At 36.1% G+C, this 24,941-nt stretch overlaps 1 protein-coding gene across 1 annotated transcript in view; it reads left to right on the top strand.

Moving 5' to 3' along the window:
- Window positions 1–24,941, top strand: part of LOC149808240 (lysosomal-trafficking regulator-like) — a 250,120-nt gene that overhangs the window by 151,466 nt on the left and 73,713 nt on the right. The window contains exons 29-36 of the mRNA XM_089975328.1: window positions 1,658–2,125; window positions 3,178–3,311; window positions 3,955–4,023; window positions 5,105–5,236; window positions 11,434–11,610; window positions 16,665–16,741; window positions 18,758–18,946; window positions 20,997–21,142. Coding sequence (XP_089831454.1) covers window positions 1,658–2,125; window positions 3,178–3,311; window positions 3,955–4,023; window positions 5,105–5,236; window positions 11,434–11,610; window positions 16,665–16,741; window positions 18,758–18,946; window positions 20,997–21,142 — 1,392 coding nt within the window. The remainder of the gene's footprint in view (window positions 1–1,657; window positions 2,126–3,177; window positions 3,312–3,954; window positions 4,024–5,104; window positions 5,237–11,433; window positions 11,611–16,664; window positions 16,742–18,757; window positions 18,947–20,996; window positions 21,143–24,941) is intronic.

The following is a 24,941-nucleotide window of genomic DNA, read 5'->3' as shown; positions in this document are numbered from 1 at the left end:
AAATATGTTTTACTTATCCTGTCCACTGTTAACTACTATATATATATATATATATATATATATATATATATATATATATATATATATATATATATATATATATATAATTTGTTTATAAGTTGAGTCCAACTGCAAACTGCACAGACCCAGATCTGCCATCATATAATGTACCAGCAGACCTATATCTGTTCAGTTTAATAGTAGAACAAACAAGATAGACCTTGATCTGCATTTCATTATGCTATGGCAGATCAGGATCTCTGCTATTTGCAGTTTGACTCGACCTATAAGCAAGTATAGATGGTACTGGTGATGTTGATACAAACTAATGCAATGTTTCTTGATTCAAGTGGCTGGGTTGCAAAGCAGTTCCAGAATATGGAATGATACCTGTCTTTCTGGCATCAAATCTTTGGCTAGAGGAGTACTGTACCCTCACAGCAAAAATTATTTCACTGCAATGTACAGTTCTCAGTTCAGTGATTTTTGTTGACCTTCACATTTAGTTAATTTTCTTAGGTATTATTGCCAATGGAGTCACGTAACTTGTTATAAAATTACATCACAATGTTGTACAACAGTCATCAGTCAAAACTTTGCAACTGTGACCTATATTTAATGTTTTGCAATCAGGCCATACTGACTATGGTGTTTATTTTGTTGTTTAAATTAGTTTAATTGTAAATGACTAATCAAATCCTGTCTTAAACATCGGGTCACAGGCGTCCAAATGGTCTAAGGTGCATGTCTTTACAGATAATTCCCACATCTTACCTATGTCCACATGTGTTCAAGTCTCAGCTCAACTAGCATAGGTAAATGAGAAAGCTTGGCAGTAGTAAGTTTTAAATTTAATTGAAAAATATTGATATAAATGATTAGTTTAAAGAACTAAATAAAACTGTTTGGCCTTTTATACAATAATAAAAATTTCACAACAGCCGGCTATTTTATGGCTGTTTCATTTTGTTTTCAAAGACATTGCCCAAAATCTAGTACTGAAATCATTTATTTTTTACTATTTTCTTTCATATGATGTCCGTCTGATTGGTCTACTCTTAACCATAGTTCATTGGTCAAATTCCTTGCAGTTTTTTTTTTTCTGATCATGAAGCAGGATGCCAATTCAGAGGCAGACATTAAACTGGATAAATTGTTTAACAAAACCTTTTCATTGTTTGTTTATACCAGCTGGAGTCATTAATAAACTAAAACAAAACTTTCCTAATCAGGATATTAATTTGAATGAGACTACTGTAATAGTGTTTGAAAATTCTCCCCCTCTTCCACTACCTCCCTTTTCAACATAAAGAATAAATTGCATATACAATAATAAAACTGTAGAACTCCCTTTATATTATAACCACATAAATATATTCATTTATTTCCTTGATGAGAAATCTATGTGACTCAGTCACCCAAAGTTTGACTCAAAATTTATCCCTAGCTGTGTACTTATTAAATTCTGCTTCATCAGAAACCTTGTTGAATTTTGATAAATGGGACTCCATCTTAGAATCTTGTCATTGGTTTTGCATTCTGATATAGTCTCAGTGAATATAAATTTTTCTGGAGTTATTAAACTCTTGCACCAGCATCATCAAAGGTCAATAATTCAGTAATATCACTAATGTTATGTTCCTGTGCACACTTGCAGCTGCTTCAGAAACCTCACGACTGATCCCATCCCTCCAATCCTCTTTATCCCTTAAAAAACCATCCTTGTCACAGTCCCTCCTGCACCAGAACACCTCTCTAGCAACAGCAGCACAAGGAATCAGGCTCAGTGGCAACATCATATCCAAAGCACCACCTCATAAATCCAAGTCCACACGATCAGCAGGTTTTTATGTCTTGTCAGACCAGCCATACGAGGACATATTGGCTGTCAGTGGTGACAGCAATGGCTCTCAGGATTCTTTTCCAAGTCAGAAGCTACCCTACAACAGAGCTGTCTCCATGGATGTAACTCATCGTAGACTCATTCGTAGTAATTCCTTGTTGCAATCAGTGCTTTCCATTGGGAAAAGGAAAAAGCTGGCAACCATTCCAATATCTCAGAATGAACTTATCGATAGACTCAAGAAGCTGATGATATTTGCAACAGATCTCGCCATGTTTACTGGTAAGTGTGAAAAATTATTTGTGTTATATATGTGGCCCATCAAGATGTTGATTAGCGAACTTTAAAAACTATTTTGCTTCATTAGAAGTCGCTTCTTACAATTTGTTTAAAGCCTTAATGTAGAGCCAGTTATGTTACAGTGTCATCCATCCATCCATCCATCTTTCTTTGACCAATTTCATTTCAACACAATAAATCAGGTTTTCCACCATCTACAGTTACCCAACTTTGTGAATGGCTTGCACTTAGGGTAATGAAGAACCCTATTGAAAGATGAATGGTCAAAGCAAGTAACTGAAAGAAGAAAAAGGGCTTCTGCACGATAGCTAGAGTTATCCACCATGTACAGTTAATAAACGTTGTAGATGGTTTGCACTTTAGTTTTAATTGGCAGAACTGAACCAAACTTCTTTGTGGATTGCTTCTGCTTGGGATAAGGAAAAAACCTGTAGATTTATGGGTCAAAAGATCAAGGTCACTGACTGAAAGAAGAGAAATGGTTTCTATACAAAACTTTAGTCCAGCATCACAGACCTGGTCCAAACTTTATGGATGAGTTGCACTTAAATAAGTGACCTCTATATTTGAGGGTCATAGGTCAAGGTCACTGACTAAAAAAAGAATTGTTCTGAACAAAGATTTCAGCTATCTATATAGAGGACTGTTAATCATGGGGGTGGGGTGCATATCATGTACACTTCACTGTATTCTTGTTATGTCATTTATCATCACCCAGACATTCCAGTCATTCAACTGTAATGTCAGTCTGAGAGTGGGAAAATTCTAGCCATCCTGTTCTTGTCAAAATTTACATTCGTGTGAATTTATTAAATTAGAATTGTGTGTTTCAAACGCTTTGCATAAAAAAAACACAGTTACATAAATCTCTGTGTGTGTGATGGTTCAGATATTATTAGTTTTTGCCCTGTTGTGTGTACAGAAAAACTCTTGTTAAATACTCTCTTGTGACAGTTTTACAGTACTGTAGTAATTGTAAGAATATATTATCTTATGAAAGAATATTTTAACCTGCCTCTTGATTTTGCCCACAGAGAAGAGAAAGGTTGAAGAGAGAAGAGTTTTGATGCTGTTTGAAAGTGCCAAACATACTGTCAATATTGAGAGGGAATTTCAGAGGAAACTTTTTGACTTCACTTTCAACGCTTTTGAAGCTACTCTGCCACAAGTAAGTGAAACTTTATTCTCACAATAATAAGAAAGAAAGCTTTTTATTCTTCAAGAACTGTTAATCCTTTTATTTGTCTCTCTAAAATTTTGTTGATACATATAGGTTGTCATTTTATCAATTATTATGAATGGTGCTGATTAAAGAAAGTCTCATTTTTAACATGGATTTTAATGTTCTAATTTGTTTGTTATTTTCTCTTACTGTAATTTTCAAGTCGACTTCATGCACAATTAATGATATTTGACATTTAAATGTCATTGGATTGTAATGCAGTGACTGACCAACTTAATGATCAAAACTGTTGTAATATAGACATTAACCTCTGTCTATTTCATACATGTAAATAATGAGTAATTTCTGTCACTTTTTGGGTGTTGACAGCGACAGTAGTCATATCAGCAATTCCACAAACAGCGTTAAGGTTAAGATCAAATCTTAACATTATTCATGGTGATACATTTTGTATATTTTGTTTCTCTTTTCAACATTAACTATATATGTAAATTTCGTATGTTGATAGATTGCTGGGATTCCTGTCTTGCCAGTAAGATCAGAAAATTATCATAATGTCACTCATTGGTGAGATGCTTCATTCCATGTAACACTTGTTTAAACTTATGTAAATGTTTATCAATTTAAGGAGAAGAATTTGTACAAGAGGTCTAAGAATGTAATAATGTTCGGAGCCAAGGATGTCATCCGCGTTCAGGTAATAGCTTCATTTATGATTTAGTAAAACTGCATTGTGGTGCAGAAGGGGTGTATAAGAGGGGGACCACTGTATTTTTAACCTCTTTAAATTTTTCATAGATTACAAATTTTAGAGAATAGTATACGGTTTAATTTTCAGTTATTATTCATTACTGGTACATAGTCCAGTATGGTTTCATGGCAAGGCAGTACTTATTCAGTTTTTGTTTTTATCCTTTCAACTCAGGTTAATATAACTTAATCAGGAAAAGTCACATTATTGGGAGGAAAAAAATGAAGCAAATTAATTAAGTCTATTGCCCATTCACAAAGCAGGTATGATCATAAATTTCACATGAAGAAACAAATAGACAACATATTTACTGTCTAAATTTCACTTCTAAAAGTCCTGGAGGTATGCAGATCATTTTCTCTGAGAAAGAAGTTGCCGAATTAACACAATAACAACACACATTGACAATATGAGTTCAGTTATTTCTAGGTCTAAATGAATTTCAGTTTCATTTATAAGTCTCATTTGTTGCAGACAATGGCAAACATGGAAATGCCTGTGCTAGTTATTATTCATAATTTTCTGCAAAGCATTGTGGATAAAACTGGAACATTTTGATAATTTCATTAGTTCACTCCATTTATCAATGAATACCAGTCATATCCAAAATACCTTGCAGAATTGATCCATAATGACTTGTAAAGATGGCACTGATCTGTACTGGAATTTCCATTTGTACATGGTCATCTGCTTAATATCATGCTTCTACCTGTTCAGAATACCTGAGCTCTTATACTCTCTAGGTTTATACTTGTTTTAATTTTGGAAGTATTTTTTTTTTTTTAAACTGGAAGGATATGCCATTTGGACCTTGATCTGTTCATTGACTCTAGTGTAACTGCTTCAACCTCTGCTTGAATGCAGCATGAAAAGGACTTGTTATCAAAATGCCATCTAGAATAATTGTGATTTTAATGGAGATATTTTTGTAATGGATTAATACAATTATGAATGAAAAAGATCAATTTGGAAAGGAAAAATGTGCTGTGAAAATTGGAAAGTTAAAATGAATTAATTGTCATTACAGCTGGGTAGAATGCTGTCCCTGCTGCTGTCCCCTGAGCAGGAGCTTGACCAGAAAGTTTATGCTATGTCCTACATGATGATGGAAAAGCGGGGAACAGAGGCCTTAAAGGCCATGTGCACCTCAGCAGAACTGGTAGGTAATTTGTTTCATGTAAATTAACTTGCTCCTTCTTCAAATATACTGACCCTCCCTCTCCCCCTCCCCCTGATATTGTTATAGCACAGCTTGGTTATAACAAAATATGTTTGGTATTTAATATAACCAGGTACTGGCTTTAATCAGATTATATTATGATGTTGCCTTTTGTTACCAATATTGTGCCTGCACAATAGCTCGAGTTATCTACCATCTACAGGTACCAATGATCTGCACTTGGCATAAAGAAGAACCCTATTGATTTTAAGTTAAAAAAATTTAAGGTCAAGGTCACTACAAGTGAAAAAAGAAAAATAGTTTCTACATGACATCGCAAGTTCTTGACTATCTACAGTTAGCAAATTTTGTGGATGGCTCAAAGATAGGGTAAGGAAGATCACTCTCTGTTCAGGTTGCAAAAGTCATAGGTCAAGGTCACTTTAATTTAAGACAAAAAAAATTGTTTCTGCATAGTAACTTGAGTTCTGCTTAATCTGTGGTTACCTATCAGTATAGATGAGCTTGTACATTGTGTAAGGAAGAACCCAGTTAAGTTTTTAGTCCAAAGATCAAGGTCACTATGACTAAAAGAATAACATGGTTTCATCACATACCTCAAATAAACATTTTGGTTGGCTTGCACTTAATGCAAGGAAAAATCTTTTGCTTTTAGGGTCAAAAGTTTAGAGATCAGGGCCACTAACTGAAAGAATAAAGATTTTTTTTCACACATTAACATTAGTTGTACATCACATACCTCAACTAAACCTTGAGAACACCTGGTCTTGAAAAGCAGCTATGAAAACCCTTTTTTCAGCAATGGTAAGTGAGCTGTCTCAGAAGTTGTCTCAAGACAACAGTAGGGGTGGTCTGTCCCCTCTTCTATTCTTTAGCCCCTGATTTTAACTTCCAGTTGCAGGACCCACTTACCTGCTTGTCTCCTTAAGCCCCCACCCACCCAACTTTGGTGATACCCAGGTGGTGAATTTGGCAGGGTCAAGGACCAATCTCCCCCTTAGGTCTCCCAAGTCTATGGAACTGTGGGCTCCTTCACTAGTAACTGTAACCTCCCATGACATTCTTTTTTTTTTTGGTGGGGGGTGCATGCCTTTGTCAGTCTGTTGAAGGAGGAATTGTTGTCTTTGGCTGCTTTGCAGAGATTACAGATATATTTAGAGACACCCTGTCAGTGTATATTGCACTGTCTGCTGAGATTCCCCACATCCATAGGAATGCTGCCTTGGAGGTGTCAGATATTTTGCTTTAGCACAGTAAAAGCCTTTTGAGGGCTCCCCTGGTTGATGTGGAGACATGGATAATCCGTAACTATGGACTTGCAAGACTTAAGGTATCACCAATGCCAGCTCTGTCTGTGGTACTAGGGTCCAGCTACACTACACCGTCAAAGAAACATCACCAACTTGAAAGATCCACAATCCCACTGATAATTCTAAATGTTTTAAGTAGGGGCACCAGCAGAACCATAAGACCCTGTTTAAAACTTTTATGCCTTGTCTTGCTACAAATAAGGTGGCCAGAGGAAGATTTCTAAGGACCTTGCCTCCTTCCCAATGGAGGGAGGCTGTCATTGCAAGTGAGTCATACCTTCTCCTGCTAAAGTTCCCTTCTTCAAAAGATTCTAGGTAGTGCCAGACAGGGTCTTTTATCAAAACCTTGGTTAGACCTCATGGACAACGTGTGGGTCCTTTCCACAATAAGGGACGGTTACTAGCTTTGCTTCTGGGACCCTTCACCTTCTTCAAATAGCCCCATTTTGCTCCACCAATCCCTGCAGGAAAAGGTGTACACCCATTTAAGAAATGGCACAATAGAGAGGATATGAAACATCTGAAGTCTAGGATTATTCCCAGATCTTACTTGTTTAAAAAAGTGAGGAAAAGTTTTGACTCATTATCAATCTTTCCCCACTAAACAAATTTTGTCTGGGAAAGTGTTTCAGGATGGAGACATCGGCTTCAATCAGGAACGCCCGAATAACAGTGGTCTTCATTGATCTCCAGAACACCTATCTTCATATCCCCATCTTCCCAGCCCACAAGAATTTCATGTTATTTTGACTGGGACAGGAGATATTTCAATTTATGATTCTTCCATTTGGTCTCTCTTCCACTTCCAGAGCCTTCACCAGGGTAATGGGAGAAATAGCAGCTCATTTAAGGTCCTTAGGAGCCTTGATCCTCCAGTAATTTGATGACTGGCTGATGCACTGTGTCGTCAGACATGCCATTTTGAGGGATCTGTCACTGTGTTGGGAGACATCAACTCATGTTTGGCCTAATTCCAAACCAGAAGAAGTTGGATCTGATCCCATCCCAGAAATTGATTTACTGGGGATGAGTTTTCTCACCCATTAATGGACAGTTCATGTTCCTTCCAACAGAATTTCACAAAAGCTTTTTCTTGTAGTGAGACTGGACAAGAGGACATTGTGGTTGGTTTGCCAGTACCTCTTTCTCCTGGGACTTAAAACAGCTCTTAGCAAACTGGAGACCTCACAGGGAACCCATCTACTATGATCCCCTTAGTCTTCACATTTCATCACCATCAAAGTTTCTAGGTTTCTGACTATTTCATCCCCCAGAGCCTCATGTCTTCCTGTACACTGAAATCTCAGATTCAGGTTGGGATATAGGCCTGTGGTATTGGGAGTAATCTACCCTTCATATCAACAATCTATAAATGCAGGTTCTTTAAGCGTACATTATAGACAACATGTCATTTTTACTAAGCTTAGAAGTCTTTAAATTCCTCTTCAGAGTTCGGTGAGAGCATTTTGATGTTAACTACATGAAGAAACTGTAAGATAATGTGCCACCTGATAATATATTGGATTTTTTTTGGAGGGAATGTAGTTTATCTAACATATTTTGATCATATATTATCAGCATTTTATGTATGACTTTTATTAATTTTTTTATATACATTTTAGAGAATTTTAATATTGTCACATTTTATATTTTATCTTGTGTTTCACATTTACATTTATTTGGAAGAGTTTATCTTCCTTGAGTTTCTGTGCAATTCAGTTTTACATTTTTTTTAAGATTTTACTTGGTACCATAGAATTGCTATTGTGCTGAGGTGCTGTAAAGTGCTACTACATTCATACATGTTTCCATCCATCCATCCCTCTACATATACATGCATTCATACACACATACTCATTGATTTTATAACCTGTTGGTCATTGATCCCAGGATATTGACCACTGAGGAGGGATCTGCCATGATAGCACATGGGCTCCATCTTGCAGAACACTTCTCATATTCTCCATCTTAACACTTGACTTTTATCAAAGGATTCGTCTGCTAAATTCAGCAGTGCAACAATAGCAGGTAATTATTTACTGCTTATGAATTGAAGTTAGAAATGCTTTTATTGCCCAATTCCCTCCTCTCTCCTAGCTTTAATGTTCATGGAGTCTGGGTCCAACTCAAAGTAGGATGATATTCTGAATGATGTAAGTTTACTAAGGTATTGGACTGAGATAATGTTTTCGTATTCAAGACCAGCAGTTTGTGTGTGTGTGTGTGTGTGTGTGTGTGTGTGTGATTTGAATTTTTAACATAGCTTTAATAATGTTTCAGTCATATCACTACGATGCCTCAGTGTGACAGTTTATAGTGATGTCTAGCACTGGGGCATCATGCTGCAGACATGTATAGCATGATGTCCCACCCAGTCACATTATCCTGACACCAGGCGAACCAGTCCTACAACTAACCCCTTAATGCTGAGCACCAAGCGAGGCAGCTGTTAGTACCATTTTTGTAAGTCTTTGGTATGACTCTGCCAGGGATCGAACCCACAATCTCCCGCATCCGAGGTGGCAAAACCAGCAGTCACTTGATTATCTGCACATCTTTGGATGGCAAAAATAATTACTATTTTCAAAGCATCTTTTAATATAACATTCGTGACTGAAAACCAGTGAATGAGAATTTGGGAGAACCAGGTTAACTATTCTTTAGCTCATTGACACTGATATAACAAATACTATTTGTTTAAAATTCTATTACTCACCTATAGACAACAAATCTCATGGTAAAACAGTAGAAGAATACGCCACCCTTTATTAAAGGAGGAAATCATTAAAGTGAAAAATGGCATCTCAGTTTTCTTTTAATACCTCCATTGTGGATAAGACTTAAGACTGTCCCCATGCAGTGAATCAACTGCAGTTTGTGCAGTCTAGTACAGAAACGTTTCTAAGACTAATAGCTAACAAAATTAAATTTAAATATATTAAAGTTCATAATATCTAAAACACATGAGAAAAAAGTAATTGTTTATTTGTTTTTGCTGCTATTTCTTTAAGATAATTATTATCCACTGATATCAGTTTTTAAATAGCTGCTGGTATGTGACCAGGTGCAGCTTTTATAATTATCTACAGTGGAGATATTACACTTAATAAATATTACACTGAACTCAAGGAGATATTACACTTAATAAATATTATATTGAAATAGAGATGAAGGCTTGCACTATACTGTTATGTATGTTTAATATATATTGTGCACATGACCTCAGTGATTGAGGTTTAAAAATGGAATTTTTGCTTGCCTGATCTTTGTCATGATTTTAAAAATATTTACTAAAATCTGAGTTCAAAGCCTAACCTTGTTTGTGATTTTAAAAGGTTCTGGAAGCAAAAATGATTAAAATGTAGTGAATTTTTCCAATGAAGGATCATTGGATTTTCCAGAACATTCTGTTGTAACATAGGTCAAGTGAAATATGCATAGAAAGGATTATGGTAAACAATTATTCACTCATGTTTTATGATCAGTCTGCAGAATGACTTAAAGTTGTGTTCAGATATGATTTGAGAGGAGTTATTTATTTAAATTATTCATTGGAATTATAAATTGCTCATGGGCTTTTTTGGCTGAAAACATTACTTTGGGATTATAAGGAATTCATTCAAAGATATTCTGAATTATATCATTGTGGTACATCAAGACATTCAAGATTATTTTATATTCATGTAGAACATTCTATACTTTTGGACTTTTGATAGAACATTTAGGATTGTTTGGGATTTAATTCACAATACTGTGTCTTTTGAATTTTTATTTTGTATTTTAGTGAAATAATTTTTTTCTTGATTTTATCTAACTTATTGGTTTTCTTTCTTTTGTGTTACATAGTTTAAGACCAAAGAATCAAAACAATATGCTTATCTTTTAATAAAGTGTGCATAGCCTTCTAATGTCTATACAATTAATTTTTTTATATCCACAAGTGAGTAATTTAATTTTAAACAAATGACACTCATTATATCAGCGTTTTTGAGCTAATGAATAGTGAAAGAGCTAACCAGTTTTGGACAGTTTGGATTATATGTGTAAATTGTCAAAGCTATTTTTTTCAGTAACGAGCAAGTTTTCCCCAACATTCTGAAAGCAGTTTTCATCTATCTTGTTATAGCAGCATTTGTGTTTTAAAAATATCTAAGTACATAAATTAAATTTTCTTTCTAAATGATGTCCAAACATTAAAAAGCAAGAAAATATGATTTTGGTTCCCACAAAATTTAATGTCCTAAAATAAACAGTGTCCTAAGACATACAGAAAATACAGTGCTAATTGGAGGAGGGAATAATTGCCTAGTACTGGGAACTAGTGCCAGGAAGAGATCTAGTGTTGCAATAATAACAAGTAAGTGTTGGTTTTACCCCCTCACCCCCCAAAAAAACAACTGCATATCAAGAAATGTTGTTATCTTTGAATTAGTAACATAAAGGAAAGGAAATTCTTTAATTTTGATTAGTGTACATGAATATGTAGAATCGTCTTGGTTTCCAACATCTTGCAAGTTCATTTTGTTAGAAATAGATGGAAACTCTGAGTTCACTTGGCCTTGACATGGAAAGTTAATTGACGTATATGACAGTCAGTTACTTCTTATCACTGATCTGAATGCTCCCATGACCTCTCTGCAATATATTTGAGTCTTGAATGACAATGAGACATTACTCTATATAAAACATGTACAGATTCATCTCCCTTTTCTTTCAGGTTCATCAAAATATTTAGCAGATACTGTACAGTACTATTGCAGTGTTTTGCAGATGAAATCTTTTATTTTAAAGACTTTTATTGCTAATTAGTATATATAACACTATACTTATGTCAGATCACAAATTCATGTACTTTCTACTTTTCAGGGCAGTGACCTAGGGTACTATGTGTACAACATTCTTGCTAATTGCCGAAGCTGGTTATCGAACCAACAGAATGAAGATGGGTCAAAGTTTATCAACCTTCTTCGAGGGATGGGCTTCACGGTACCGTCACCAAGGGAAGTGCCTCCAGCCCCTGAGGTGCAAGAGATGCTGAAAGATGTAAGGGAATAATTTTTGCAAAAGTTTGGTTCTTTTTGCACTAAAAACAATTTTTATAGGCAGGGGTATATATAAATCCTCATTTCCATCTACCCATTCATTCATTGTTTTGTATGTAACACAGTATTGCCACTAGTCCTACAGGTTTTATGAATTACCTTGAAACCTTGTAAATATTACGGTCATCACCTGATGATGCACAATATCTAGAAATTACAGTGCTTATTTATTTTTTAGTTATTGACCTCATCTTGTTTCAGTCTATAACATATCCTTGTTGTGAAAACTAGTCCCACAGATTTTGATGGGTTACCATGAAACTTGGTAAATATTATGGTATCACTTAAACATGCCCATATCAAAGAAGAACTTTGCTCCTGTAATTGCTAGACCTTTTGCTCATTTTATGACATAATCTCATTAGTGCAACTGGTCTCACAGATTTTAATCGATTGCCATATAACCTGTCAATATAATAGTCATCATTTCAAGACAGATCATTTGCAGCCTCATTTTTGTTGGAGTTATTGCCTGTTTTGTCTTGGAGTTGGCAGGAACATATGCCATGATCTCACTAGCTGGTCCTGAAGGTTTTGATGCAGTGCCATGAAACTTGCTCCATTTTTTTAGTAATGATGTGAAGTTGCACATATCAACAAATCACTTTGCTCCAGCAATTTTTGTTAAATTAATGTTTTTTTCTTGGAGCTGGCAGGAGTGTATGACACAATCTCATCTAGTTGTGAAATTTTTGATGGATTGCCATAAAACTTCCTCAGCTTTTTTTAGTCTTCACGTGAAGATGAATATATCGATGAATCACTTTGCTTCTGCAATTTTTGTTAGATCTATTGCCCATTTTGTCCTTTAGCCTAATGCAGTGTATGATACAATCTTATTAGTGCAACTAAGTCCTGCTGTTTTTGATGGATTGCCATGAAACTGTGGTAAATATTATAGTGCTGGTCTGAAGATGCACATATATCAAAAAATCATTTAGCTTCCTTAACCCTTTACCTCATAGAGTATATGGCTTTATAGCCAATCGATACGCATGAAGCAAAGTTACCCAGTGCAGTGTGCTATAAATAGAACACTTGTTACCTATTCGACTCCATACACATAGGCCTGCCTGTTAACTGTTATGCAGTGTAGTGTATGTTACGTTTAACAGCAATAATAACCATTTTACATTTTGGTACACATATATTATGTATGGAAAAGTTTAAGAGTAAAGTCCGATTGTTATAGCTGTGTAATTTTTTTTCATGTAAGAATTTTTTATGTGCTTTAAAATCTTGAGAGAACTTGTTCACTGTCAAGTCATTGAAGCCGTGTGACCAACCGTAGCTGCCATTTCTCATACTCTAAATTTACAAGTTCTTTGCATCTACACCACTAAGTCATCTGAATTTGATAATTTATAAAAACTAATTGCTACCTACATCAATATCAGAGCCTTTACCTAAGTTATTGAAGCTTTCATAGTTGTGATTCTAATTGTGAAAAGTACTGAATGAAATCCGTGACCTCCATTTTGGAGAGTGGAGAATACGACCCAGTTACTTTAAATAGCAGATTTCGACCAGAACATAAATAGCAACCACTTGATCTGATGTAATGGTCATTCACAGCAATGAATGAGGTATATCATAGGGGGTTTTCCCTGAAGGTGGCGCTACAAAAACCCGCTAAAAATGGCCAATGTTTACAGCAGGTGTCCAAATGCGCTTCCATGCGAATGGAGTAAAGGCGTCAAAAGGCATTTCCATGTGAATGGAGTAGAGCCGTCTAAAGGCGCTTCCATGTGAATGGAGTAGAGGTGTCCAAAGGCGCTTGCATGAGGTAAAGGGTTAATGTTTGTTTTTCAAGTTGTTGCATGTTTTGTCTTGCAGCTTAGTGAGCAACCAGTTCCATAGTTTTAGCTCAACTGGTTATGGAGCAGAAGTGCTTATGTGATGGTCAGTTGTCTGTCATCCATTGTCTGTTGTTCTATGTATGGCCTTATGCCTTCCACGCATCATCCAACCATCAACATATGCCTTAAAATACGGACTTATGGCATAAAAGCAAAAACTACAGAAAAATGATCATTGCTGACAAGTCTGGAAAATTTGTTCATCTGAGTTTGATTTGGATCCTGGTTTCATATTAGAAGTAGTGAAATTGGTCAGAGAACCAGACTATTTTTACAGTAGCACATCAGATGCTTTAATCTGCACCTATTTCTTCTATCGGAGTGTCTGCTTGAAGAAACTGTTGATCATATAATTTTTTTTTCAAAATGGCATCCAGCAAGCGATGCATCTTTAAGACGAAAGGGAAAATAAGCCTCTTAAAAAGTGTTAATAATCAACACAGGAAAAATAAAAAGGAATATTCAGATTCTTGTGAATAAAAGCTGGAATAAACACAATTATGTTTATTGGACATCACGTGCCAATTTGAATATGACTCGTGGAGGGAAATATGATTGCCATCATTATGTCCTCCAGTTGTCAACATCCTCAGGCCCAGCCAACATCTAAAGCATGTATGCACTAACCCTCTGCTCCATGCACAATGAGAAAGACAAGTTCTACGAGGCTCTGGATCAAACAATATCTAGTATCCCCAACATTGAAGGCCTCTACCTACTAGGAGACTTCAATGCTAGAGTGGGAGCTGACCACGAGAGCTGGTCCACCTGTCTCGGCTCTCAAGGAAGGGGTAAGATCAACAAGAATGGTCAGCGACTGCTGGAGATTTACTGCTCCCACAGCCTATGCATGACCAACACCTTCTTCAAATGCAAAAAGATCCACCAGGTGTCATGGAGTCAACCATGTTCCTGTCACTGCCACCAGCTAGACCTCATCATCACCAGGCGTGCGGAACTGGCTAGTGTCCTCCTCACCCGTAGCTACCACAGTGCTAGCTGAGACACAGACCACTCCCTCATGGCCTGCAAGGTGCAAATAATATCCAAGAAGCTGCAACATGCCAAGAAGAAGGGCTGCCCACACATCAACACCTGCTGTGCAAGCAACCCAGAGAAGACACAGCAGTTCATCAGTAAGCTGCAGGGGGCTTTCACCAAAGAGACACCTGATGACACTGTACACTCCAAGTGGTCCCACCTCCATGATGCTGTGTACAATTCAGCCATCACTTTCTATGGGAAGAAGGAGTGCAAAAATGCCAACTGGTATGAGGCCAACTGGGAGGAGATGGATCCCATGACTGAAGCGAAGAGGATAGCCCTCCTGGCCTTCAAGGCTGCACCTAGCCCTAGTTCACTACAATCCCTGTGGACTGCCAGGAACAACGCCTAGTAGACCACCTGCCGCTGTGCTAACACCTGCTGACTGAACCTCTGCACCAGTATACAGACAGCTGCCGACACTGGGTATGTAAAAGGCATGTACAAGGGTATCAAGAAGGCAACAGGCCCCCCCACCTCCAAGACCACCCTCCTCAAGTCCAAGATGGGCAAAGTCATCACAGACCAGGGGAAACAGCTGTGACAATTGGTTGAGTACTATCTCGAGCTGTATGTAACCCAAAACTTCATCACCGCCACTGCCATGGATGCCATCCCAGACCGGCCAGTCATGGAGGAACTAGACACACTGCCAACCCTGTAAGAGCTTAGAAAAGCCATCAGTAGCCTCACTTGTGGGAATGCTCCTGGAAGCAGCGGCATCCCACTGGAAGTCTACAAGAATGGGAAATCAGCACATATGTACTCCTCTGCCTCTGCTGGGAACAGGATCACATCCCCCAGGACATGCGGGACCCCATCTTTGTCACTTTGTACAAGAACAAAGGAGACCATAGCAACTGCAACAACTTCTGGGGCATCAGCCAACATCAATGTCAATGACTGGGAGAGCTGTGCTAACAACCACTCCACCTGGTGCCTAGCTGTCAGACAGGGCATTCAGAAAGCCAAGGAAGTGAGAAACACAAACCTCACTATTAAGAAAGCCAGGGGGAAGGTGAATCAATTCATGTATTTTGTGTAATGGGAGTAATCATGTAACATCAGCCTACTTAATAACAGTCTCATGTATTATGTAATGGGAGTAATCCTGTAACATCAGCCTACTTAAAAAAGAAAAAACTTACATTATATTAATATTAGTGAAAGCAGAAAGTAGAATCCGTGACATAAGTAAGAGTTGGTCTTGAAGACTTTGTTGAAATGAATTAAGGACAATCAGTGTATCACCGAATTGGGATGGTACACCTGACCTTATTAATCCAATAATTTTCATTTGGGATTTGATGGCACAGAAACACAAGTGGATTATTTAATGCCAAGGCAATATGAGTAAAGTACAATGCCTATGGACACACCATGGTCTCCAATGTGTCTCCATTATCCAAATATGAGGTGGTACATTTACTTTTGAATGTTATGTTGCTGTTGTTGTTATAGGGTTTAACGCCATTTTTCAGCACAAGATAGGCTATACATGGTGGTCAGTATTAATGGTGAAGGAAGAACCCGGGAAAACCCCGGAAAGAACTACCGACCCACGAGAAGCTACTGGCAAGCTTTCTCACATATCTGCATTGGCCGAGCCCGAGACTCAAACCTAAGCAGACAGAGGTGAGATGGCAGTGATCTGTGACGGAGAGCACTTTAGACCACTCAGCCACTCGGGGCCCCACTTTTGAATGTTATAAAATTTATACAATGTAATGTTAAGCAAGGAAAGAACTATGTTATGGTTTTGTAAACTTATTTATCTGTAGGATTTTTACAGCCTATTAATAAAGTACCCATACATTTCTTCTTGAATCATTAATCTTATAGTAAGTTAAATAAGGCACTGACACATGCAAAACAGGCTGAAGTTCTTTTCTCTCTGTGTGAAGAAATTGTGTATATTTGTAACTGATAATCAGATGTCGCAATTTTTATAAAACATTATCAAACTGTAGCAAAAGAATTAACCAAAAACTGATTCATTTGTGATATTTTCTCAGCAGCAAATGTGATCATAAACTTGAATTACCTTGCATTACAGGTTATTACAGTTTGTTGTGTTTTCTTTTGTTTTTAGAAATGCAAAACAGTAGAAAATAGAAATGCCAACCAGAAGACAGCATGGTTAAAGAAAAGAGAAAATGCAAGAAATAGGTAAGATTTACCACATGAGAGATTTTATTCCTGCAAAGATTTAGACATTAGATGTTAAGGTTTGCACCCTAGATATTAAGAAGTTTAGTACCCACTAAAAAGGTTAGTAAACACTGAATATTAAGAAAGTTAGCACACATTGGATATTAAAAAGTTTAGCACACAATGGATAGTAAGAAGATTATCACACACTAGATAATAAGGTTAGCACACACTGGATATGAAGAAAGTTAGCACACATTGGATATTAAAAAGTTTAGCACACAGTGGATAGTAAGAAGATTATCACACACTAGATAATAAGGTTAGCACACACTGGATATGAAGAAAGTTAGCACACATTGGATATTAAAAAGTATAACACACTTTTAACATTTGTTTTATTCCACCATTTTTATTTGATTTGATAATACAAAGCAGGTGTGCTTTTGAGTGTAACAGTGCAATAAATACTTATCCAAGTCGTAGATCAAAACACAGTTGGCACTTAATATAGGTTCCATCAGAAATGCTCATGGACATAGCTATGATGGCAGAGTGACAGTTTTCACATTTGAATACAGTAGCCTAGCATATTGCATTTGTGATGTCTACACTGAAACTGAATAAAAAGACTGAACTAAAAATATGAATTTCACTTGACAAAACTTGTATATTTGGTATTTATTTATTAAAGTATTCTCACCCACAGGCATCAGTAACATTTTCATTGATCAAAATTTCATCAAATAGTGTTATTTACAGTGTACTGAAAATGTTGTTTGGAAAGAAAGTTTAACAAAATGTATGATTTCTTATTATAAGTTAAGAATTTCATGTTGTTGATTAAAATTTCTGAGGACTAACCATCATTTTCAGCAATAAAATGAGCAGTATATCAAGGTTTCCGTTACCAATTTCAATCGCAATGTTCTTCAGATTCAACAAGTACAAGCCAGTTTGGTGGTATTTTCTAGTTGAAAAAAATGTATCCACACCTGACCATGCATTATAAGCAGGTTTGCACATTATCAGGGTGTGAGTTATTGAGGGAATGGTGTATTTCTTCCTGTCTCCAACATACACATGCAAGTTATTCCTCATATATTCAACATTCAGCTATTTCCACCTGGATTCAAAATACATCATTCTGTTTCCATTCAAAATTCATCTATTTCCACCTGGAGTCAAAAGACATGTTTCCATTCAACATTCAACTATTTCCACCTGGAGTCAAAATACATATGTTTCCATTCAACATTCAACTATTTCCACCTGGATTCAAAATACATCAGTTTCTATTCAACATTCAACTATTTCCACCTGGAGTCAAAAGACATATGTTTCCATTCAACATTCACCTATTTCCACCTTGATTCAAAATACATCTGTTTCCATTCAACCTTCAACTATTTCCACCTGGATTCAAAATACATCTGTTTCCATTCAACATACAACTATTTCCACCTGGATTCAAAATACATCTGTTTCCATTCAACATGCAACTATTTTCTTCCTATTTAGCATAACACAATTACACCATGCAGCTCTTTCCCCCTAGATTAAATGTACAATGATTTTTCCCTGGGTTTAGTGTACATGTACAAGTGTTTCCTCCTATATTCAACAAAACATGGTTTCTTCCTTGACTCAGAATTCATCCGTTTCCTTCCTGATTCAACATACAACTATTTCAACATGCGACTGTTTTCCCCTGGATTCAAAATATAACCATTTTCTTCTGAATTCAACTCACAATTATTTCATCCTGGATTGAATCAATTTAAAGATAAATTAATTAAAAATCTAAATGGTTATACTGAAATACAAAAAATTATATGCATGAAAATCCAAATGGTACATTTAGAGAAGTTGGTTTCTATTTTCCAGGGAATCAATTGGCTTGAGAGTAGCCTGTACACATTCTTAAACTTGTTTTCCATTTGACAAAATAATAAATGAAGTTCTTATTCAATAGCCTGTTGTTTTAATTTTGCATCAAACGAATTTTAGCACATTTATTCAATCTCTGTGCAGAATTTTCCACAAGTTTGATAATACAGCCAGTCAGCTGTGCGGACATGCGATGGAGACAACACAAGCAGTTACCCAGCTTCAAACACAGGAAAGGAACAAGTTTGTCACACACATCAAACAGACAATGACAGATAGGATTCAAGTGAAGAAACAGTGGCAGGAGATAGTCCAAAACCTCACACATGAAAGGTACTACAAAATAAATTAACTATTAAGCCAACAATTATTTTTTTTTTTAAATTATTGAAATTGAGTTGATTCGGCCCAGTACTTAAACACTGGAAGCATTTAGAACATTATGTATATTAATCTTTATAATTAATAATGTTTGAAGAAAAAAAAAACATGCCTTCCCTCCCTGATTTTAATACCAGTGTAATAGCAAACACAGATATTGGGTGGGCCCTTATTGGTTGGGTACCAAATTTCTTGATTTTGTGGTTGCCAAAAACAAAAAAGTAAAATAAAAGAAACAAATAGTAAATTGTTTAATGTGTGAAGATAATGGTATCCTTCCAGCCCCAACAGAAGTATATCAGAAAATTTAGTTACCAATAAAACTATTATTTGCACAAAACCACCAAATATGATACAATATATGCATGAGAACCCCCTGCATAGGTTTTTCCCCAAGTTTATTGGTGTCTCCCTTCCCTCCCATCACTCGCTGAATTCTCCTGAGTATCCAAAATTATTAGTAAAAAAATGGGATTTTTTCCATTTTTTTAACATTTTGGTTCAAGTATAGTATATTTGTGGTAACACTGCCTGTGATCACAAGACAATCATTAGACCTCAGAGCCTTCTAGTCATGATTAAGGTGATGGTGGTAGGAGAATTTGACCTGACCACTTCTGTATTATAATACCCACATTAATGCTTTTCTGTGACATGTTTGCTCATGAAAATAAGCATGTCATACTTACTGTATTTGCTTACTTGTTATTTGAGTCCAACTGTAAATTACATAGACCCTGATCTGCCTTTGCAAAATGTGCTTGCAGATCTGGGTCATTGTGGTTTGTTAAGAGTCATCAGTAAAACAAACAACACGGTCAGTGATCTGCCAAAGCATCAGGTTCTATGTTATTTGCAATTGGTATTGCTCAAGACCAGGTAACTTTGATATGCTCAAGGCTAAGTACACATCAGAGTAAAATCCATACTTGGTAACTTAAACAAATGTCATTTATACATGTCTGTGCTGAAGAATGAAACACTAACAGTTGAAGAAGAAAGATGGAACCCAGGTATAGTCCATTATTTGCTTATACCGTGACCCTAAGATCCTCATTTTATCATTGGCTGATTCATTAGACCTGATAGCCTTTCTGCGTTGGTTGAAGAATTTGACTTTACCACTTCTGTATTATTAGACCCATGTGCAGACTTGTTGAATTGTAGAATTGGCAAGATTGCACTTTCCTGATTGTCATGGGAAACAACTATTAGAGGCAACATTTTTGCCCAGTGTTGCTTCCCAAGATAATGTTCCATCTGTGATGATATTGGATTTTTTAATAGAGCTTGGTTTATATACAAAATTTGAATTTGTATTTTAGGGATTTTACCGTTTTGACATTGATCTTCGTGTTGTATGTTTTTTATGATACAAAAACTTAGTTGGCACTATATAGCCAGGATGGTACTAATGTGCCATTAAACCCTGTACATACACACACACACACACACACACACACACACACACATATCCTGGGTAGGTTTTAAAGTCAAAATTGTGATGTGACAGAGTCACTCTCCTCACGCGATTGTAATTAATGTCATACAAATAGACAACAGTTTGAAACAGTCCTGATACAGTCAAACTACAGTTTCTTTAACTAAATGGGTCCTATTGAATTGCTTTTAGGGGATTGGCAAGTTGAGTTTCTGAAGATGCCAGCTTTTAGTGGACAGTAATATATTGCTTGTACTTGTTATGCTCCTTGTATATTAACTTTGCCATCTCGAACTTTAAATATATTGACATGGGGATGCCCATTTCTGGTACTTTGTGCACCAGGTAGCATTGATATTTTATACCAGTAACACTTGAATACCAGTCCTCAAATGTTTGTTATACTAACCATTCATACTTCATTATCTTAAAATTCAACAAAATTAATATAATTTCAAGATGTTTGGTTAAACATTTAATCATGTATAATATTATATTAACTCCAGATCCATCCAGTAAGGACTGAGATCCACGTGAATAAATATTTGTGATTTTTTTCAGAGCTGTTTGGTTTGACAAGAAATCATATCCTCAGTCATGGCAGCTTAATCCCACTGAAGGCCCTTGCAGAGTGAGAAAGAGGCTCCAGAGGGGACAGTTAGGCATAGAGGCCAGATTTCTGAAAGAAAATTATCGGTACAAACTGGGTAAGTGATGAATCGATGACATAATTTTATTTTTCATGTCATCATTTAGAGCATTTTTTCAGTAACTTTTACCATTGGATCAGTCCAGTTCGGCTGCCATGGTGTGTCCTTGGGCAAGGTTCTCTATTCCAGTTGCCTCGGCACCAAATACCGTATATACTTGCATACAAGCCCTTTCGCATATAAGCTGACCCCCAAACTGAACAGGTATAAACACTAAAAAGTGTATGACCTGTGTATAAGTCGACCAACAACTCCGAGGCATCTCAAGATGCATGAGGTAAGTTCTAAATGCATTTATTTAGGCAAACTTATATTTAACAAAATTACATCTATACTTATCTCGAGGTTGGCGTGCACGATTAATAAAAAGAAATGCTATAAACTTGTTTGAAAGGTAATTTATTTAATTTTCTGTTTTCTTATTGTTTCCCTATTTACATTTGTGTTTAATTTGATCAAACAATGACAAGAATTTAGTAATTGCAAGTTGCTGTAACACTACCTCTCCCTTTTGACTCGATTATTGTATGTTTATTCATTATTGCATTGGACATTTTATGACAGTGCACCGGTAATTACGTTTTTACATTGCTTTGAAATTGTAAATACCTAACTCATTAAATTGTAATCCCAGTATGACAACACAACGACAATGCAGTTCAATTTAACGCTCGCAATTAGGCTACTGAATATATTTACATAATGGCGTCACCGCATATACATTGTCGGTTTGATTACTTGCTGAATTAAGTACATCCTTCGACTCAAATCATGGGTACCAATGCACTAAACTCTAATGATGTCTCCAAAATACAATAATGAAGTTTCAGAAATAATGCCTCGAAAATTATGCTAATACCGTAAAAGCTGAGTTGTAGTTTGCTTTGATGTAAGAGACCTTACACTATACCTGTCAACTTTCACACCAGGAGGGGAAAACAATCTCCCGATTTTTGGGGTCACTCCACTTCTTCCTCATGATTTCATAATATCTTCCGATTTTTGCATAGAACTCCTGATTATTACATTATATCTTTGATTTTCTTATCTTCTAAACAATAAAAGTCCTACATGTTCTTTTGTATCACCTGTGAATTATTGTCGTGACAAAATAATTACTTTACTAGAAATAACTTGCTTCTTCACTAAATAGAATGTTAAGTTTAAACATTATTCAAGTAAATTAATTATTCTTTTACCTATACAACATTACAAAAATAAAAAATAAACCAGAACAAAAAAATAAACCACAACTATAAAATTGTCCACTCGTAATTTCAATCCTAAGAATGATCTTTACAAATGCTGTAACTCCATATGCTATAGCGCCATTCCCACGAAAGAAACTTACACAAGTGAACACCTGGCATTTTTATACCATATATACCAATGAAAATTACCATCATTAAATCAAAAGAAGGAATGAAAATATATACCACACAGCAAATGTGTCCTCAAAAAACTAATTCAGAATACATGTTTTATAGTAATCAATAATAAATGCTTTACGAGTTGACAATAAGGGAATACGGTTGGACATACAATGAGGGGAAAATAGTTGCCACATGTACGGTACCATGAGGCTGCCTATTTAGGTACCCTTAGTTCAACAAAATTGGGAATCCTTTATTTGCCAATCAATTGATGGTGCTTGCATAACACACAGTAGTGTAGTGTAGAACATGGTTTCTTTGAATTACGACAACGGGCCAGTCATTTAAACATAATAGTTGCATCGATAAGGATTAACTTATAATTGGTTGCCCTGGCTTTCTCACTTGTTTACTAAAGACTAACCTTTAGCTATTGTGCAGTTTGACCACAGTTGACCAGAATATGAAAATAGGGCATGTCCTGGAGGAAAAAAAGGCGCATCACAGTGAGAAACAGTGTCTTTTTGTAAATTTCACGCATATTGGACCAGGAAGATCGATCAATATTTAGTGAAAACGCGGCTTTAAGAATGCCATGAAAAACCTCCCGATTTTAGGTCCCAGTCTCTTTTTTTTTTTTATTCAGTCTCCCTACTTGGCTTTTTGAAAAGTTCATAGGTATGCCTTACACTGCATTTTACAAAACTACAGTAATCATGCTAATATTATGGAATAAAAGGCAATTACACATCGATGTACTAAGTATAGTTGTTGGTTAAAATTCCCTCGTAACACAAGCCATTTTCAGTGTTTTAATGATTAACTGGCCTGTATCACTGTTGCAAAACAAAAGACAAATTTGCTGACTATCAGCATAGGAGATGCCGAAACATCAAGCTTTCCATTGTGTGGAAAGTTATGATGTTTGTTCAGCCAGAACACACAACTAAAATTGATTGATGTTGATCTTAGTTGATATATAGGAGAATTTTTGCCTTTATTATTTCCACTCTTTGTGAACATGTAAATTATGCTGGTTATGTGCCTTGTACAATTAAATATGTGTACCTTTTTACAAATATTACCATAATTTGTTGGATCGCTTATATTATTGAAAATGAGCAACTTGTGAGCATGTGATTCAACATAAATGAAACAGCTATTAAGGACTAACTGAAATGTTATCTGGAAGAATGCAATTTGGTCAAAACAATGAATAAAGCAAAATCTGCATCTGATACGTTTGGGAACAAATAAGGATTTAAGTGATGCTATGCACGCTTTGCACAATGACAGTTCTGTACGTTATAGTTCAGCATGGTCTCCTGGGTAAACTCAACCGGCTCACAAATTGTGAAGTCTCTATTTACCTTTATTTAATTTTGTGTTGGAGAAATCAGAAAATATGCACATGCAAAATAATAACAAAATCAATCTCATTACTTTATAACAGTTTAATAATTGTCAGGTCACTGAAAGTTATTTTTTTACATGCCTGTGTCTTGGGACACGGATAAAAATATTGTTTCGTGTCCCAAGATTTACAGCCATTACAGTAGTCAACAAAAAGACCTAAAAACTGACAAGTTTTGATGTTGGCTTGCGGATAAGCCAGCCCCTCCTTCTTCTAAGCCTTTATTTTTCCTAAATTATTCAGCTTATAATATGCGAGTATATACGGTAATCTGTTGTGTTTCTGTGCCTAAAAGCACCAGACTAAACTATAACTTCAAAGAATATAGTGAATGGAACATGTCATTTTGACTGGATATGGATGATGAAAATAGGTTTTCATCAATAATCTTATTTTTGTAAAAAGAAGTCCAACCAGAAAGTTTTCAGTGGAATCTATTCCACTGCTCTTTTTGATCTGGTTTGGTGTTGTGGATTAACATCATTCAGCATATCATACATGCCAGCCAGTATGTTTGGTGGAGGAAGATCCCCAACCCACATAAAGCTAATGGCAAGCTTTCTCACAGGATGGTTGAGCCAAGATTCGAACTGACATAGACAGAGGTGAGATGTGCAAGGACTCTGTAAAGGCAAGCTCCTTAGACCATGCAACCACGTAAGGCCTTGAGTTGTTTTTTGCAAGATTCATGGAACAAATGATGAATCGACAGACAGGGATTTTGCCAGGGATGAGCAGATACCAGTAATTCATGCCAGTAAGGATGGGAAAATGTGGAACATGGCAGAATTTTACTGGTACAAATGCTTCTCAGCTAATATCATCAAGACATGCTTTATTGTTTGCATAAAGTTGAGAAAATTATATTGTAAACGATACTTTAGAGAAAGAAAATGAAATAAATGCATTTCTGATCTTTACGTGAGCTGTGTTGATAATGGACAGTGTCACAAATTAACACAACAACAGTAGTGTAATCCCTAGTCCAAGATTTGTCTGACACTTTTCA

Source organism: Sinohyriopsis cumingii, chromosome 1 (genome assembly GCF_028554795.1).
Source record: "Sinohyriopsis cumingii isolate HCF-2022 chromosome 1, ASM2855479v2, whole genome shotgun sequence".
In the NCBI taxonomy this organism is placed as follows: domain Eukaryota; kingdom Metazoa; phylum Mollusca; class Bivalvia; order Unionida; family Unionidae; genus Sinohyriopsis; species Sinohyriopsis cumingii.
Note: the sequence above shows the minus strand (reverse complement) of the source record. Positions and strands in the feature narration are given on the sequence as shown.